The sequence below is a fragment of the Carex rostrata genome, chromosome 1 (genome assembly GCF_964058835.1).
Source record: "Carex rostrata chromosome 1, lpCarRost1.2, whole genome shotgun sequence".
Taxonomy (NCBI): Eukaryota; Viridiplantae; Streptophyta; class Magnoliopsida; order Poales; family Cyperaceae; genus Carex; species Carex rostrata.
The window spans coordinates 135378-153578 of record NC_135918.1 but is presented as its reverse complement, the minus strand read 5'-3'; the positions used below and the strand labels follow the sequence as shown (position 1 = coordinate 153578).

Genomic DNA, 18201 nt, shown 5'->3' with positions numbered 1-18201 from the left:
GAACCTATTTTCGGTATTTGATAACCAAAATGGCGTATTGGTCAAATCAACAGTAGACTCACTCGCACGAATTAAGCTTGAGTTAATATAACACAGCCAAGAAACAACGACCTCAATCCGAGCTTAGCCTTGGGACACAGATATGCTATGTAATACGGATACGTCGGATAACTCTGAAGCAGGCATAGATATTGCCTTGTAGCTACCGTCAATCGTCTTATTACACAGGAGGTTGAACTCTTCAGATCTGGAACAATTTTTCCCTATTCCAAATGGATAGGTAACCTGTAATTATATGCAACTTTATAATGTTAAATAATTAAGAGGTTGTATGTAAATAACAGTTAACCTTTTTTTAATTCTATGTATGACTGCAATTTTAAAAACCTTTTTTTATATATAATTTACAAGTTTTGAATCATGAGTATGCCCTTTTCTATAGTACTATATATATATATATATAGGGTCCGGCTAATTTGCTACCGGCAGCATTTTAGCCGAAGGTGCTGCTGCCCCTTTTTTTATTTTCTGATGTCCAAACAACAAATCCAAACCGTTAGATGTTTAATCTATATTGTAATCTACTTGGAAACCAAATTTTACATTTTTTGGAATTTTTTACTATTTATTAAGCTGGTTTAAAAACTGCTGATTTCAGTAAATTTCTGCAGCGTTGAAATCAGCGGTTTTCAAACCAGCTTAATAAATAGTAAAAAAATTCCAAAAAATGTAAAATTTGGTCTCCAAGTAGATTATAATATAGATTAAACATCTAACGGTTTGGATTTGTTGTTTGAACATCACAAATTACGATATTGCCCCGGAAGCACCTCCGCTGAAATGCTGCCGGCAGTAATTTAGTCGTGCCCTATATATATATATATAGAGAGAGAGAGAGAGAGAGAGAGAGAGTAAAGCTAGGGTGTGATGTGCTCACCAAGAGAGTTTGGTGAGCACAACTCCAAAAGTTCATTGGATCAACTTCAAAATTTTGCATGCATATGCATCACTCATGAAGCATATGGATTTCAACGGTTTGGATTTTGTGTTTAAAATCGATCCGATGAATTTTTGGAGTTGTGCTCACCAAACTCTCTTAGTGAGCACATCACACCCTAGCTTTACTCTCTCTCTCTCTCTATATATATATATGGAACGTACCTCGGTGTGTCCACAATGTGTCGGACATCCGACAGGGGGTTGCAATATTGGTTGAGCTACACAGAATGACAGTAGTAGCATGAAGAAGAAAATGATAGCCATGTATATATTTAAAACAACTAAAAGGCTTTAGGAAATTCAAGTGGTAGTTTTGAAGTTTGAAAAACAGAGACAGATCGATTGATGGAGTTTGGTTGAAGAAGAGTGAGTGATTTACTTAATTTATAGGTATAGAAGAAAATAACTAACTAGAACCTACTGTTTTTAATATGTAATAGAGTGATGGGATGAAAAAATCTACGAGGAAACAATTCAGGCTTCACTTACTAATTAGAACCTATTGTTTATAATATCTAGTAGAGGGATGGGATGGCAAGCCCTATGAATAAAAATTTCAAGCTTCCCGTACTAAATACTAATTACAACCTATTTATTTGTAGAGCAAGAGCGGTATATCTATACTCTCAATTAATGATTTGAAAAAAATAATAAACATGTAATTTCTAATGCATGTGAAGTGATCCAGCTTGAAAAATAAAAAATAAAAAAAAATTGCTTCAAAGTTATACATGCATATAGATTCTAGTAGATTGTAGTAGATTCCAGAGGCTTTCACAAAATATGGTAACTTTTGAAATTGTTGAAAGTATTGTTCTACTACGTAGGAGGTGGCAAGGCTCTTTATGATTACAAAGTTGTAATTGTGATATGCAACAGTTGGCTTTCTCTTCGAGTGAGCTCTCCATTTTGCACCAGGGGCTGGCTGGGTTGTGTTAACTGCCAACTAGTACATGACTAACTCTATTAGAGAAAACTATTAGAGAAATATATATATATAGAGAGAGAGATGGGCTACGGTCACTAGTGGAAAAACTGGAATATTAGGATTGGAATTAAACCGATTCTGATCAGGGCGATACTAATACCACACAAATCTGGATCGGTTCTTTAACCGATCTTAATATGCATTAATCTGAATTAGTTATATTAAATAACCAATCTTAATATGAGATAATTTGGATCGGTTATTCTACACAACTGTCACACCCCAGATTTTTACCATCCGGAGTGCGATTACATAAGCATCTTCACACCTTTCCTTGGCCCGTCAACCTACGTCGCCAACAGAAATGAAAACAAAAACAACAAAACGGAGTCAGCTACAAAGCTCAGTAACCAGTTATTTAACTACGCACTTCTCTATAATTGGCTTAATTTAACAACCATTCAAATAAGCCGGATTAATCCACACAAATACACATCAAATTATGCATGCATATTTAACTAGCAATAGCACGTCGGTCTAGGTTATCCATAAAACCAGTCAAATCATATTCACACATGTGTAATCCCTGTCACAGGTGATTCCCACATTCTCATAACACAATTCCTTTAATCCGCCAATCCAATGGAAAATCCATCAAACATTGGAAGGCCGCCAACCCACTGGGAAATTCATCCAACAGTGAGAGGCTACAATCACATATCAAATTCCAACCTCAAACCCGCTATCCCGTTAAATATGCCACCATAATCCAATATGCAATACCAATATCCAAATCAACCATACAAAAATGAAAATACATATTATAGAGAAGTCCGGTTACCTTATAGCGAGAAATTCAGAATTTCAAATCCGATTGCAACGATAGTTCATAGTCATAGCGACATACTCGAAATTCAACTCAGACATATAATTTTTTTTCTTGATCGGTTGTGCAAGGAAAAGAGAAGCGGAAGGTATAGTGCCACAGGAATTCCTTTATGATTTTAAGCAATGTCTCAATGCTTATTTTATTCTTTAATTGGTATATATATATATATATATATATATATATATATAGTAATTTATATATATATAGTATAAAATAATTAAATTCCAAAAGAGTACAAACAGAAAAAGCCAAACGAAAAACACAATTTGAGAAACATTACTTTAATAAAAAAAATTGGAACACGTTGATTGCACGGATTGGGTATCTCATTGAATGTATGAAGGAAAAGGAATAAAACAAATGGAAAGCAATATAGTATTTGATCACCTCTGTGAAGATGGCGGCGGAAATGAATAAATAATTGAAGAAAAAGAAGGATCTGTCAAGAGGCAAAGAAAAGAACACAGAGATGCAAACCGGTTAATTCATGTATATTTAAAGAAACAGTTTCTAATTTGAATCGGTGCTGGTTGTTTCGAGGAGTTATGACTCCAATTAATTTGATATATAAATATATTAATTTGGATTGGCGTTGATTACTTTGAGGAGTTATGACTCTTATTCAACCAATTAATCAAATGTATATATATGTATATATCTATGTATTGTGTGCTGCCGACTAATTATATAAATTTTGAGTCTTGTATTTTCGGATTATAATTATATACTATTTAATTACTGCTAAATAAATATATAACTATTAACATCGTACCTTAATTTAGTATTTTAATTTACATGACGTTACATTCTTCCCTCTTTCAAAAAGAATTTTGTCCTCAAAATTCAAATACTAAATTGTAATTACTTTTATTAAAATATAACTAATTGATAAAGTGTTACCTTCTTTTCCTTTTTAAAAATAATATGGTCCTCAAATTTTAAACACACATTGGTAATTACTTTTGTAAATTAGAAATATAACTAACTGATGAAGTGTAAAGATAAAATCTCCAATTAGATCGTACGTACCTAAAATTACATGACATTACATTCTTCCCCTCTTCAAAAAGAATTTTGTCCTCAAAATTCAAATACTAAATTGTAATTACTTTTATTAAAATATAACTAATTGATAAAGTGTTACCTTCTTTTGCTTTTTAAAAATAATATGGTCCTCAAATTTTAAACACACATTGGTAATTACTTTTGTAAATTAAAAATATAACTAACTGATGAAGTGTAAAGATAAAATCTCCAATTAGATCGTACGTACCTAAAATTACATGACATTACATTCTTCCCCTCTTCAAAAAGAATTTTGTCCTCAAAATTTAAACATAAAATTATGAATACTTTTACTGCGCTTTCGCTGCGCAACTCTGATTTAATTATCAAATTATTATTTTAAAAATAATCTTAATAAAATAATAAATATATTATAAAAGATGTTGACAAAAAGATTTATGAGACCAAATAATAAATAATAAATGAGACAAATTAGATAAATGAGACCAAATAATAAATATATTATAAAAGATGTTGACAAATTAGATAAATATTAATATAGTCGATAATTAAACACTTCATAAAAAAAATTTGACAAATTCAACAAATGTTTCACTAGGTGGTGAAAAATTTCTAAGACTATATGATTTAATCAAAGAAACAAAGTCAGAAGATAATAGTTTATAATAACTTATACATCTCTACGAAATTAATTTGAATTGATAAGGGAGGCTTAATTCAATCAAGGACAACTTAATAGATCTTTAATCATATTATACTAATTCGAATCGGGTGAAGATATAATGAAATTATATATACTTTATTGAATAGGGAAGATCTGGTTGTCTTTTGAGTCAGTTGACATCCTCACTAATAAGTTTTTAGGACAATTAGGAGTCACTAGGGACACCGTTCAAATTCCAACTTTTGTATAGTAACAATTTCTACGAGGTCACATCGTAAGTATAATTGAGATCGTATTATCTAAATTCTAAAGACAAGACCTTAGTATGTTCTCTTTTAGTGGTTATTTATTGATATTGTATGTGCAGGCTCTGATACCAACTTAGTTGTCACACTCCGAGACAACCCGCCACGTATTTATACGTAAGGCGTGTGCACATCACATACATTATCAATAATAAATGCTCATGCAACATTTACAAGTCAAACAAAGTCTTTTAACATCACAAGTAGTTCAAGCACATAACATGAATTCAACATGAGATCAAGACAAACAGGGCAAACAAACCGATAATTGCCATGTTAGTCAATGTATCCACTTTCAAAGAGAGAATTAAAGTTCAACTAAAAAGAAAATAAAAAGATACTTGAGTCATCTGCTCGTTGATCTCCTCGTCCGCATCCCTCCTATTTGTGCTCCATGTTGGCCTCATCATTTCCTGGAACCCACATAAAAGTGGAATGGGTGAGAGATCGAACAGTCTCTCAGTACGGGATTTAGTTCCAGTCCCCGAATTTGTCAAATTCACTTATTAAAACAAACAAGATATTAAAATTATATCTTTACATGCGATCTTACTAATGAATATTTAAAACACCCACACGCTGGCACACACACACACACACTTCTTAAGTTATCTTTCAAGTTTTTAATTGCCTCACCAGGGGGACTCAAACCCCACTAGATCTTAGCCGTGTCACTAGCCGGGGACTCGAACCACCGCTAAATCTTCTTTGCCTCACCAAGGGGACTCGAACCACCCCAGATATTGGCGTCTCACTATGGGGACTCGAACTACCACTAGTTCAACTGTCTCACTCAACGGGGACTCGAACCACCGCAAGATATTGACCCGTGACGGGAAGTCCAACCAACGCCACGTTAACGAGGGGTCCAGTCAAATACTAGACCCAATGTATACATTCCAACATGCGTTCAACGCACATTGGCTCCTTTCCTTTAACTTATCCATTACTTTACACGTTCGTTTCATTTAATCACACAAAGGTCATACTCAACACAACACATCCTGTGAGCCCGTTGATCAATTGAATAATCCTATCCTAGTATTCTCTAAACAAAGCAAAAGGGATTGTTCGATTCAACATGCATAATTATATAAATAAATAAATGCAAACAAAACGGTAAGTAACAATTTGACAATGTCCAGGAAACTCGTACCTGCTATTGTGGTGTAGTTCGCTACCACTTCTTCGTCACTCTTTACTTCAGAACTCAGACCTAGACCATGTAACATGGTTTCTAAATTAATACTTATATATATATATATATATATATATATATAGGATTTGGCTAATATGCTATGGGTAGCTAAGAGGCCTCCCGTGCTACGGCTCAATATTAGACTTTTCAAAATCCTAACGGTCGATCCGAACCGTTCATCTTGTTCTCCATATTAATATGTGTTTGGAGACCAAATTTTACATTTTTTTGGAAATTTTTTACTATTTTTTTAGATTTATTGAATATCGCTGTTTTTTATGGTCCAGATTTGTCTGAAAAATAGCAATTTTCAATAAATCTAAAAAAATAGTACAAAATTTCCAAAAAATGTAAAATTTGGTCTCCAAGCACATATTAATATGAAGAATAAGATGAATGGTTCGGATCGACCGTTAGGATTTTGAAAAGTCGAATATTGAGCCGTAGCACGGGAGGCCTCTTAGCTACCCATAGCACCGTAGCCAAGTCCTATATATATATATATATATATATATATATATATATATATTTCCATTTGACTGTCATTCAAGATATAAATCAAATATATTTATTACCATCTAATCTGACTTAAAATAAAATTTTGTTATGTTTTAAAATCTGAATATGTTCACAATTATTCAGACAGGTCATCATATCAAGACATAATCAAATTAATCAATTTTTATTTTATGGAAAATCATACTTAGTGCAAATCAGATAAAAGTCAAATACCGAAAGAATATACATATATATTTTATATTAACTTCATGGACACCATTTAATCAGACCAAATTATTCAAACTAATTGAAAACCACTCAATAATATAAATCAGAATAATATCTATTATCAAACTTATTTTATGAATCAAATTATTTAAAATGACTATCTGACTATATGAACGAATTAAATAAAAATAATCAAATTCCAAAAGCATAAAATAATTTAATAAAATTTGAAATTCCAAAATTTCTATATAAATCTGACTATTATTAAATATCTGACTATATAAATCTGACTATCTAAACGACTTTAAAAAAAATAATCAGATTTCAAATGACTATCTGACTCAATAATGACTATCTGATCTATTATCATCAAAGTAATTTATATATTTATATAGTATAAAATAATTAAATTCCAAAAGAGTACAAACAGAAAAAGCCAAACGAAAAACACAATTTGAGAAACATTACTTTAATAAAAAAAACTGGAACACGTTGATTGCACGGATTGGGTATCTCATTGAATGTATGAAGGAAAAGGAATAAAACAAATGGAAAGCATATTTGATCACCTCTGTGAAGATGGCGGCGGAAATGAATAAATAATTGAAGAAAAAGAAGGATCTGTGAAGAGGCTGAGAAAAGAACACAGAGATGCAAACCGGTTAATTCATGTATATTTAAAGAAACAGTTTCTAATTTGAATCGGTGCCGGTTGTTTTGAGGAGTTATGACTCCAATTAATCTGATATATAAATATATTAATTTGGATTGGCGTTGGTTACTTTGAGGACTTATGACTCTTATTCAACCAATTAATCAAATGTATATATATATATGTATATATCTATGTATTGTGTGCTGCCGACTAATTATATAAATTTTGAGTCTTGTATTTTCGGATTATAATTATATACTATTTAATTACTGCTAAATAAATATATAACTATTAACATCGTACCTTAATTTAGTATTTTAATTTACATGACATTACAACAACTGATCCTAATAGTTATTTTTTATTTTTTTAAATACCCATTAGTAAATAACAATTAGGTTCGGTTGTATAGAATACCTGATCCTAATTAACACTATTAGGATCGATTCTGTTGAACAAATGATTCTAATGCATACTAATCTGGATCGGTTATTTTAAACAACCGATTCAGATTAATATATATTAGGATCGGTTGTTTAGTAGAACCGATCCTATTAGTTTTTTTCCGTTTTTTTAATACCCATTAGGAAATAACAATTAGGATCGGTTGTACAGAATAACCGATCCTAATAGTCTGTATTAGGATCGGTTGTTCTATACAACCGAACCTAATAGTCTGTATTTGTAACGCCACGCTATTTTAGGTATGATATTTAATAAAAACCTTATTTATAAAAAATTTCATGAACTAATTCTTTTGACAACCTTCCGAAATTAACTTCAATTGAAATTTTCAAATGAACAACCGTTAGTGTTATAATCACAGATCACTCATAATTATTAGGATTTGAATGAAATTTAATACCTAAAAAGATAACTTCATGATCTCCAACTTTCATGTAGAAGTCTACCAAAAATTCCGAACATAGGATTCTCAATAAAATTGTAAAGTCAGTAAACATTTCTGTCCGGAAACTGCAGACCTTCATCGACCATTTTTATCTTTTCTCATCACTGGAAATTCCGATTAAGGTGAAACTAATTGCGTTAGAACCATAACAAAAAAATCTACAACTCTTATGTGGAAACTAATTCCATATTCCGAATCCATAATTCCAGTATTGTCAATCTGTGAAGATGCAAATTTAAAGCAGCAGAAACAGATTTATGTTTTAGTTCAAATTGACAAAATTAAATTGACTATGGCCCATAAAGGCCCTTTTCAGCCCAACCCAAAAGTGGAAGGCAGCCCCAATCTCACATGTATATAAACCCCCCCCCCCCCCCCCTCAAACCCTCAAACCCTAGCCTCCACTGCCCCCTCCCCTCTCCCCCAAATCAGATCCGGATTCCTTGGTGGATCCAAACCGTCCAGTCAGCTTCCGTGAAGAACCACCATCCGTACGTTCAGAATATGAACTAGACTTCAACACGGGAATTGTAGTGATCGAAGATACGGACGATTCAGCGCTAGATTCATCTCGATCCGAGCTTCCACCACCGAGATATGGCCAAAACCGTGGCTGCTGTTCATACTCGAACCAGAAAACCGAGCTGAACCAGTCAGCCGAGTTCCGCAGGGACCTGCACTCCATACGTCCGGAATCTCAAGGATCCTGCAAGACGGAAGTTGTAGTGCTCGCAGATTCGGATCCGTTAGCGCTGGCCTCACCCCGATCGGAGTTTCCAACACCGAGAACCATCCAAAACAGTCACTGCTGCGCGTATCTTTTCTAAACTGCAAACTCCAAGTAACAAAGTTTCGATTAAAAATCTGAATTTCTTTCTTATGGATAAATACATAATTATTAAGTTGTTATCTTTCTATAATAGGCTAAAAAAATTATAGATACTCATTATCCTCTTAATAAATATTAGTAGGTGTCGGATCCATGATACATTAAGAAAATAAAATATTGTGTATATTTCTTTGATAAAGGATTTTGGATTTCTAACTAAACAAGTTTCGGATTCTCATTTAGTTTATTTATTTCTAATTATATTTATATATATATATATATATATATATATAATAAGTGAATCAAATAATATGTGACTTGATAGTACCATGATATCAAGGATTAAATAGTTAAAGTTTAGAAATTAGAATTAATAAACTAGGGTTATAATGATAAATAGAAAACTTAGAAAATAAGAACACGTGAACTCAAACCTTATTAATTAGAGGTATGTTCATTTCTTAGGTTCGATTCTTGAGGAACTAAGAGACGTAGATAACGGTCAAGAAATTACTACGCAAACAGGTGCGGGCTTCCTAGACTTTATAAAACTATCTTACTTGCCTGTTGTCATTCAATTGTTTATTATTATGGCATTAGTTGGATTTATGCATGTTGTTTTCGAACATTCGTATGATATGAGTAGAATATAAATTGCATGAAAGGATATGATTCATACATTGATCATAGCATAAGTAGGATGTGTTGAGCATACATTGAACTGCGTAAGTAGGATGTGTTGAGCATAGCATGAATTGTATAAGTAGGATGTGTTGAGCATAGCATGAATTGTATAAGTAGGATGTGTTGAGCATAGCATGAATTGTGTGATTAAATGATTGCGTGTGAAATGAACGGATAATGAAAGTGAACAGGGGCCAATATGCTTGCATATTGGGATGTATACATTGGGTCTGGTATTCGACTGGACCCCTCGTTAACGTGGCGTTGGATGGATTTCCCGTCACGGGTCAAGACCTAGCGTAGGGTGGATTCCCCGTCTAGTGAGACAACCCCCCACTGTTGGTTGGATTTCCCAGTGGATTGGCGTTCCCGTCACAGGTCAAGACCTAGCGTAGGGTGGATTCCCCGTCTAGTGAGACAACCTCCCACTGTTGGTTGGATTTCCCAGTGGATTGGCGACCTCCCACTGTTGGTTGGATTTCCCAGTGGTTTGGCGGCCTTCCAATGTTGGATGGATTTCCCATTGGTTTGGCGGCCTTCCAATGTTGGATGGATTTCCCATTGGATAGGCAAGTTTGAATGTAAAAGTATATGAAAGTAGAAGTAATGATAAATGATGCATTGCATTTAGAAAATACATAGGATTTCCCGTCACGAGTCAAGACCTAGCGTAGGGTGGATTCCCCGTCTAGTGAGACAACCTCCCACTGTTGGTTGGATTTCCCAGTGGTTTGGCGGCCTTCCAATGTTGGATGGATTTCCCATTGGATAGGCAAGTTTGAATGTGAAAATATATGAAAGTAAAAGTAATGATAAATGATGCATTGCATTTAGAAAAGACATACGCATTATATTTCTTTTCATGTTTGTGAGAATAAAGTAAAAGTTTTATAAACTCTGGGCTGGAACTAAATCCCGCACTGAGAGAAAGTTCGATCTCTCACCCGTTCCATTTTATATGGGTTCTAGGTAATGAAGAGGAGGCCTATAGACAAGTTCGTGAGTAAAAGAAAGCGGAAGGATCCATGTTTAGGATAAATGCCACTTAAGTTTATCTTGTTTTCGTTTATTTATTTTTCAGTAAATTGGTACACTTCAACATGCATGGTTGTTATCGTATTTGTAACCATGTATGTCGTGACCACCGTTGAACTATCTTAACTATTGTTGTAAGACTTTTATTTGTGAGATTGATGTGGCATTTATGAATTTTATTGATAATGTATGTGATGTGTATACGCCTTACGTATAAATACGTGGCGGGTTGTCTCGGGGTGTGACAACTATGTTGGTATCAGATTCAGCACATACAATATCAATAACCTTCCGCTTAGAGAGCGAAAAACATTAGGGACGTGTATATATAATCTGATTTAGTATCAGTGTAGTACTAATAATTTCGGTACATACACGTAGTTTTCCTATATCTTAATTAATAAATAGTAACCTATTATCTTGTAGAAATGACGAGAGGACGACCCCGTGTCAACCCAAATGCAAATACTAATGAAAACGACTCAGGTGAACCCCAAAACAGGGCGAACCACTTGGAGGCATTGTTACAAGGTCTGGAAAGAGTTGCTCGGGTCGCCATAGAGACCGAACAAAGGAGAGCACGTGAGGTGGACCCATTCTTTGAGGTGTATCATTCATTCACCTCCTTACGCCCTCCAACGTTCGACGGAACAGGGGACTTTTCAACAGCTGAAAACTGGGTAGCCAACATTAAGGACAAGTTCCAGATTTTACGGGCGCCAGAAGAGTATAAAGTTGAATTAGCTACTCAGCTCCTTGAAGGTCATGCTCGTTTCTGGTGGCAAGAGGTGAAGCGTGGTTTGGATGAGACCACAGGGCCCGTTGGGTGGGTTGAGTTTGAGGGTCATTTTGAAAGGAGGTACATGGATGTAATGTCACGAGAGGCACTCCGGCAACGTTTCACTAACCTTAAACAAGGAAGTGGCTCAGCTGTGGAATACAATTCCAAATTTGAAAATTTGATGAAGTACGCTCCGGATATCATCCGGGATGAGTTTCGACTACGACAACAGTACCTCAGTGGCCTAAACCCCCGTTTTGCTCAGATGATCGACATCCCAAGTATCAACAGGCTACCAGAGTTAATGTTGAGGGCTACCACGACTGAATCCTATGATACTCGTATCAATCAGTCCGGTGAGTCGCGGAACGTGCGGCCAAGAGTAGAAGGGAACCCAAGGCCACCATTGCCACGAGAAAATCATAGGGATACAAGAATCGACAATCGATACAATCAAAGGGTTATGTGCAACCATTGCGGCCGATCCCACCCCTCGGATCAATGCAATACCTTTTATGGATTGTGTTATCGGTGTCACAAACCTGGGCACCTGGCGAGGGATTGTCCCTCTTCTTCACCTCAAGGGAATGTGAACCCAAATAGAGTCCCAGTCGGTGGCTACGTAAGGCCCTCAGCTCCAAATACCAACATTGCTGGCCAACCACCATTAGCGAGAGGACTAGGCAATTTCAACAACAACAGGAATGCGAACCAGAGTGGTGGCAGGGTGGGAGTTCATGCGCATCATTGTACCTGTAACTGTGGGACAGAGGGGGAGAACATCGAGGAAGTACCAGAAGGAGGGGAAGTTGCAACAGAACTCATGGCAGGTACGTTAGAATTGTCTGGACACCCAATTTTTGTTCTTATAGACACCGGGTGCAGCCACTCAGTGTTATCCAAGAAATGGATAGACAAATATAACATACAAACTCAAGACACTGGGAAAACCTTACACGTAAACACACCCGCACTACAATACACCACACCTGAGTTAAGATGCATAGGGTTAGCTTTAAGAATCGCTGGGAGGGAGTTTCCAATAAACCCTATCGTCTCAGAAACAGGACTTTATGACTTAATGTTGGGCCTCGAATGGCTGACTAAACATGGTGTCACCGTTGATTGCCCCCGGAGGAAGATGATCATCAAGAGAACAGGCCTACCTGAGCTCACAATCCGACTCCAGAAACAAGGAGACCGATGCCCGACCATATCGGCCTTACAAGCAAAGAGGCTGATAGAGAATGGGTGTTCGGCTTTCATCGTCTCCATAATGCAACATAGCACAGACACAACAGAGATCTCCACGGTACCTATAGTCACTGAATACGCTGATGTGTTTCCTGAAGAATTACCTGGGATGCCTCCAGATCGGGAAATTAAATTTCGCATCGATCTCGACCCCGACACACGTCCAATTTCAAAGGCCCCTTACCGTATGGCGCCAGCTGAACTCAAGGAGTTGAAATCACAACTAGAAGAACTTCTTAAACTAGGATTTATAAGGCCCAGTACATCGCCTTGGGGAGCACCAGTGTTGTTTGTAAGAAAGAAAGACGGTAGTATGAGGTTGTGCATCGACTACCGAGAGCTAAACAAGGTGACCATCAAGAACAGGTACCCACTTCCTCGCATCGATGATCTATTTGATCAGCTACAAGGTGCTACCACATACTCCAAGATAGATCTAAGGTCGGGGTACCACATACTCCAAGATAGATCTTTTTGCCATAAACCTTTGTTCGCACAGAATATATGCTACAAAGTTTCAGTATAGCAAGCTATACCTTTTAAACCTTTGTTATACTCTGTCAAATCAGATAGCAAGTGCACTATCCTATCGATGAGTATGCTCAGGTATCGATCCACAGGGACGGAAGAAAATAACCGGACTCGTCTTAAAATTACTTGAGATTCTAGAAGTGAGAGAAATTGGTTTGATTTTAATTCTAATAATTCTACTGATTTATGACAAGTTTAAAAAGCAATAAAAGAGAATTAAAGTTGTTTTCAATTGATAGAAAGGCGTTTCCAGGGTTCAGATTTCATTTCTGTTCAGCCCCGAGGCATATGGCCCGTATGGGTTCCCATACGGCCCGTAGGGGACCCCGAGTTAATGCTGTAGCTACTGTTTCCTGCGTTGATGCTTATGTTTAGGGTTTCTATCGACCAGATCTAGATACCTAACCTCAACTTTCGCATTTTGGCCTAGTACCCGATTACCGGACTCAAATACTTCCCTCTTAGATGCGTTAAACCTCAACTTTCGCATTTTGGCCTAATTTATCCAAGTTACTTGTTGGTTTACTAAAAGTATCCAAGGACTTTCGCCTCAAGGAAAGTTTCACCTTTCGGGTACTCCTTGGTTTCACCCTACTTCATATACTTTATTCGGTTGGATTAAATGTCATAGACTTGGCTCCTAACACTTAGATGTGCGCATTCATCTAACGGGATGACTAATCAATTAAAGCAAGCACAAATAAAGCAATCAAAATACTACTCAACAAGGTAAAAACAAAACATTCAACACAAAATCCAAGTAGCATGCAAACAAAACCAAACTAGAAACTACATCTTAACCCTAGAAATAAAGTAAATTAGCTACTCATGTTCATAAGATAACACAAATAATAGAAAATAAAAGAGTTCATGACAAAACAGTGGAAAAATCCGAAGATCCGTTGCAAACTCGCGTTTTTCACTTCTCTTTCTCTTCTCCTCCTCTTGTCTTTTGCTACAAGAAAAGTTGTCCAAGTTCCAGTGGTGAATCCCCCTTTTTTTGGTGTGTAATCCTCTCATTTAATGCCCCAGATCGCATCTCCAGAGCCTTCCTTTTCGGCCTCCTTGATTTCAGCTGATTTCAGATTCCAGCTGGATTTGCCAATTTAGCGTCGTACGGCCCATAGGAGACCCCGTACGGGCCGTATGCCTGTGCTTTGTCTTGGAGACTTCGTGCCTCTGTTGTGGAACCTTCTGTGTAGTTGGGCGGATCCTATACGGCCCGTAGGGAATATCATACAGGCCGTATGAAAAATTGTCAGATCCAGTTTTTCGCCCTTTTTCCTGCAAAACACCAAACAAAACATAGCAGTACCACATTTCTTCGAAATACAAGTAAAAAGTCCACATTTATAGGCTTTAAAACACAGGTTTAAGTGCAAATTAGGGCTGTAAATTAGACATAATATGGAGATATCAACCTTAGCCAAAAATTCTCTTTGAGTAGCCCCTTTCTTCTTTCCTTGGCCGAAATTTGTAAAAGCTTCTCCTTGGTCGAAAGTTGTGAGGCTTGGTCCTAGGTCGAATCTCTTCTTGCTAGGTGGTTGGATCTAAGTTTTGAACTTCACATCCATCTATCTAAGAGGTGTGTTAGTTCGTTGTTTAGGTTCAAGGTGAACCAAGAGGTGCTTCCAAAAGAACGGCGGTTCCAAGAGATCTAGAAGGGAAATCGACTTCCCTCTAATAAGAGATTTGACAATCTCTTTAGGTATGAATTCTTATCTCATCTTCTGTGAGAAATAAATTTATTTAATTTTATTTGAAGCACATGAGAGGCTAGAAGAATTTATTTAACGTAATATTGCTTGCAATTGTCATACAAATGAGATCCATTGTGTATTGAGTTAAATTTTTTTATTTTTACCCGCTTGACATACACATGAAATCCCTACAACTATAACCTTGCAATTGTTATGAACCTTTAAAGAAGTACACATTTCCTTGCGGAAGGCACTGTTGAAATATGAACACAGTGAAAAATCAGTACTTACGAGAGATATTTAAAATGATAAAATAATAAAAAAATCATTAGCATTCTAAACAAACGTAAAATTTCGGAAGACACTTACTCCTCGACCGCAGCAGTGATCATTAGCATTCTTTTATGCTTCTTATCGGAATCGAACACGTACAATGCACTTTCTCTTGGTATAAGAACGACCAATACCCAATGATCTCTGCATGTTATGTTTGTAGCATGTCATATTATATAATTTCTATGAATTGAAAGAAATTTAATAAAATTAGAATATATATATAATACTAACATCTGATGATAAGATATGAATATCAATCTCTCGTTTCGATTTTCTTTGAGTGCTTTCCTTATGTATTGAAGAACACTTTCTCGGTCTTTCATCAACATGTCAGCACATGTTCTTGCGGGGTCCATGAAACCAACCTACTCATCGGGAAATTCCTCCTTGATGAATTTTTGCCAATACCAGCAAAAAAAAGGCATACAGGTGATCTCAATTTTTTGAAATTTGAATTAAAAGTATTAACTTCTGCAATTATTACTAATATTAACTCACAGCATCCAGATCTAAAAAACTAGTACAATGAGCCACTCCCGTGGTGTAAGCAAGGCCGCAAAATCATCTGCATAAACAGATATGGACTCGGTTGAACGAAAAATATCAAGTGGCGGATCGATACAAAATGCATTGCCATCTTAGTCCAAAAATCAATCATGCAGCTGATTGAATGTCTGAATGTTCGTCCCAACTCTTTGCGTGGTTCCTGCAAAAATTTCATAATAAATTGAAATAAAATCAAGAATCAACTATAACTCTATTATATAGATACAAATTAAGAAGTATAAGAACTTGTAATAATAATATACCTCAACTAAATCTGTCAATATCATGGACATCGGCCATGCAGTGAAACTGCCGAGGACATCCTTTAAGGCTACCAGCTCACCATTTGGTACAGGTAAGGGGGTGTCTATATAGTCCGCATCGCAAATAGCATCCACTGTTACTCTTGCATGGTCGGGCGGCATAGGCCTACTGTGAATTGTTCCACCTTGTACAACTGGAACATGAATTGTCCCTATGGCCCCTACAACAATGTCCCCATCTAGAACCACCTGAAGTTTGTAGCTTAGTTTTGCCTCCTATACAAATATATGTATTTACTCGAATAAAATAATATGTATGAAACTAAGACATGTAATGGAAAATAAATTAAAATCTGAATATGTATGAAACTAAGGCATAGGCCTACCGATTCAAATATGAATTTGCATTACCTCAGAAAAATAAAAAAAGATTTGCATATGGTTTGACTGACTGGCAGCTGCTCTGAACGACTATTGGGCTATACGTCTTTTCTCATTGGCCCATTGTCTGCTGAAGCAAAAATGCAAATTTTGCTTCCATTTCTTCCCGTAATCTATCATCTATTCCTCTTACTCTATCCTCCACTCTCGCTTGAAATTCTGCTTCGGACCTCAAGGAAGTGCGTCACTTCTGTAATTAGCTCTTCTCGTATGTTTTTTTATTGGAACCAGATCTCCCACTCCTCTCACCCTCCCAGGATGTTCCGGATTTGCCAGAGATTTTTCCAGAATATCGTCGTATCGTTCGATGGCCAACAAGCCTTGTTTCAAAGCCGCTTCTTGTTCTTCCTAAAATGACAACATGTTATAATATAATAAATTAAAGTTTAATTTCAATGAATGACAATATCTAAATCCTTACAATTTTGTTGATGACCGTGATAAGACCATGTTCCCAAGGCCCTTTTAGCTTCAATATGGGCCACAAATAAGGCCGGCATTAGGACCTCGCATTTGTGAGGCCAGCCCGAGATACAATGCAAACCCATAATTGAAGACTGTCATGACGAGAACTCAGAACTAACCGACTTAAATGGGCCGAGATAGCCTGTATCTCGCGGCTTAAAGCTCTGAAGTCGCCTCTTGGGTGATAACCACTCATAACTACTCACGACGTCAGTTATAGTGTAACCGTTCACGACATCGCATGGTCGTTAGTTATATCATTGCCACGATCACATGATCTCATAACCACCTCCCTTTCTCAGCTTGCTACCTCAAGAAGGACGAGCCCAATCCAGGCCATTTTAGCATATGGCCCGTTGCCCCCGAGATAGCCTGTATCAACCACCATGGGGCCCTTACTGCCTTACTGAAGAGCAAGATGATGACAAATCCATGCAAGTCCAACATCGGTGTCGATGACTTGGCCCGTATTTCCGAGGTCATCTCAAAGATGCCCGAGTCCGCTAAGGATGATGCCGCTTTGCCCTCTGGAGGCACCAATGGCACCAGCCATACCATTCCACTAACAGATCAGACTGGGCCAGGAGTCATCACTCCCAACCCGGACATAGGCAAGACAACAATAGATGGCACAATTGACCCTGTGGTCAATCCAGAGGGGACAAACCTAGGTAACACCACAACTCGCCGCCCGAGAAGGGTAAGAGTGAAACCCAAAACACCTAGGTTGGTCGCTCATGACTCCAGATTGGGATCCCCTCCATCAAAGAGCGTGCCGCCCTGGTACCCACTTCACTTCTACCCGCCTTGGTACCCGTCTCCCTATCAGTATCCCTATGCAACTCCTTTCGCTCACTACTTCTCGCAGATGGATCCCTGGACGATCTCGCATTCCCCCGCCTCGAAACAACCAACCCGCTTTTGCTCCCATGCAGTAGAAATCCAACGAGAAAACCTGGAGAATAGTCCGCCCGTACAGCTTGGAGAGGAACGGACCGAGCACAACCTCTTGCCTGACTTCAAGCAAGCGAGATCC

At 36.9% G+C, this 18201-nt stretch overlaps 1 protein-coding gene across 1 annotated transcript; it reads left to right on the top strand.

Moving 5' to 3' along the window:
* Positions 1 to 11276: 11276 nt before the first annotated feature.
* LOC144564103 (uncharacterized) lies at positions 11277 to 15075 on the top strand. Its single transcript, XM_078313626.1, has 2 exons — positions 11277 to 13330; positions 15021 to 15075. The coding sequence occupies exons 1-2, from the start codon at positions 11277 to 11279 to the stop codon at positions 15073 to 15075; spliced, it is 2109 nt and encodes a 702-aa protein (XP_078169752.1).
* Positions 15076 to 18201: the final 3126 nt, after the last annotated feature.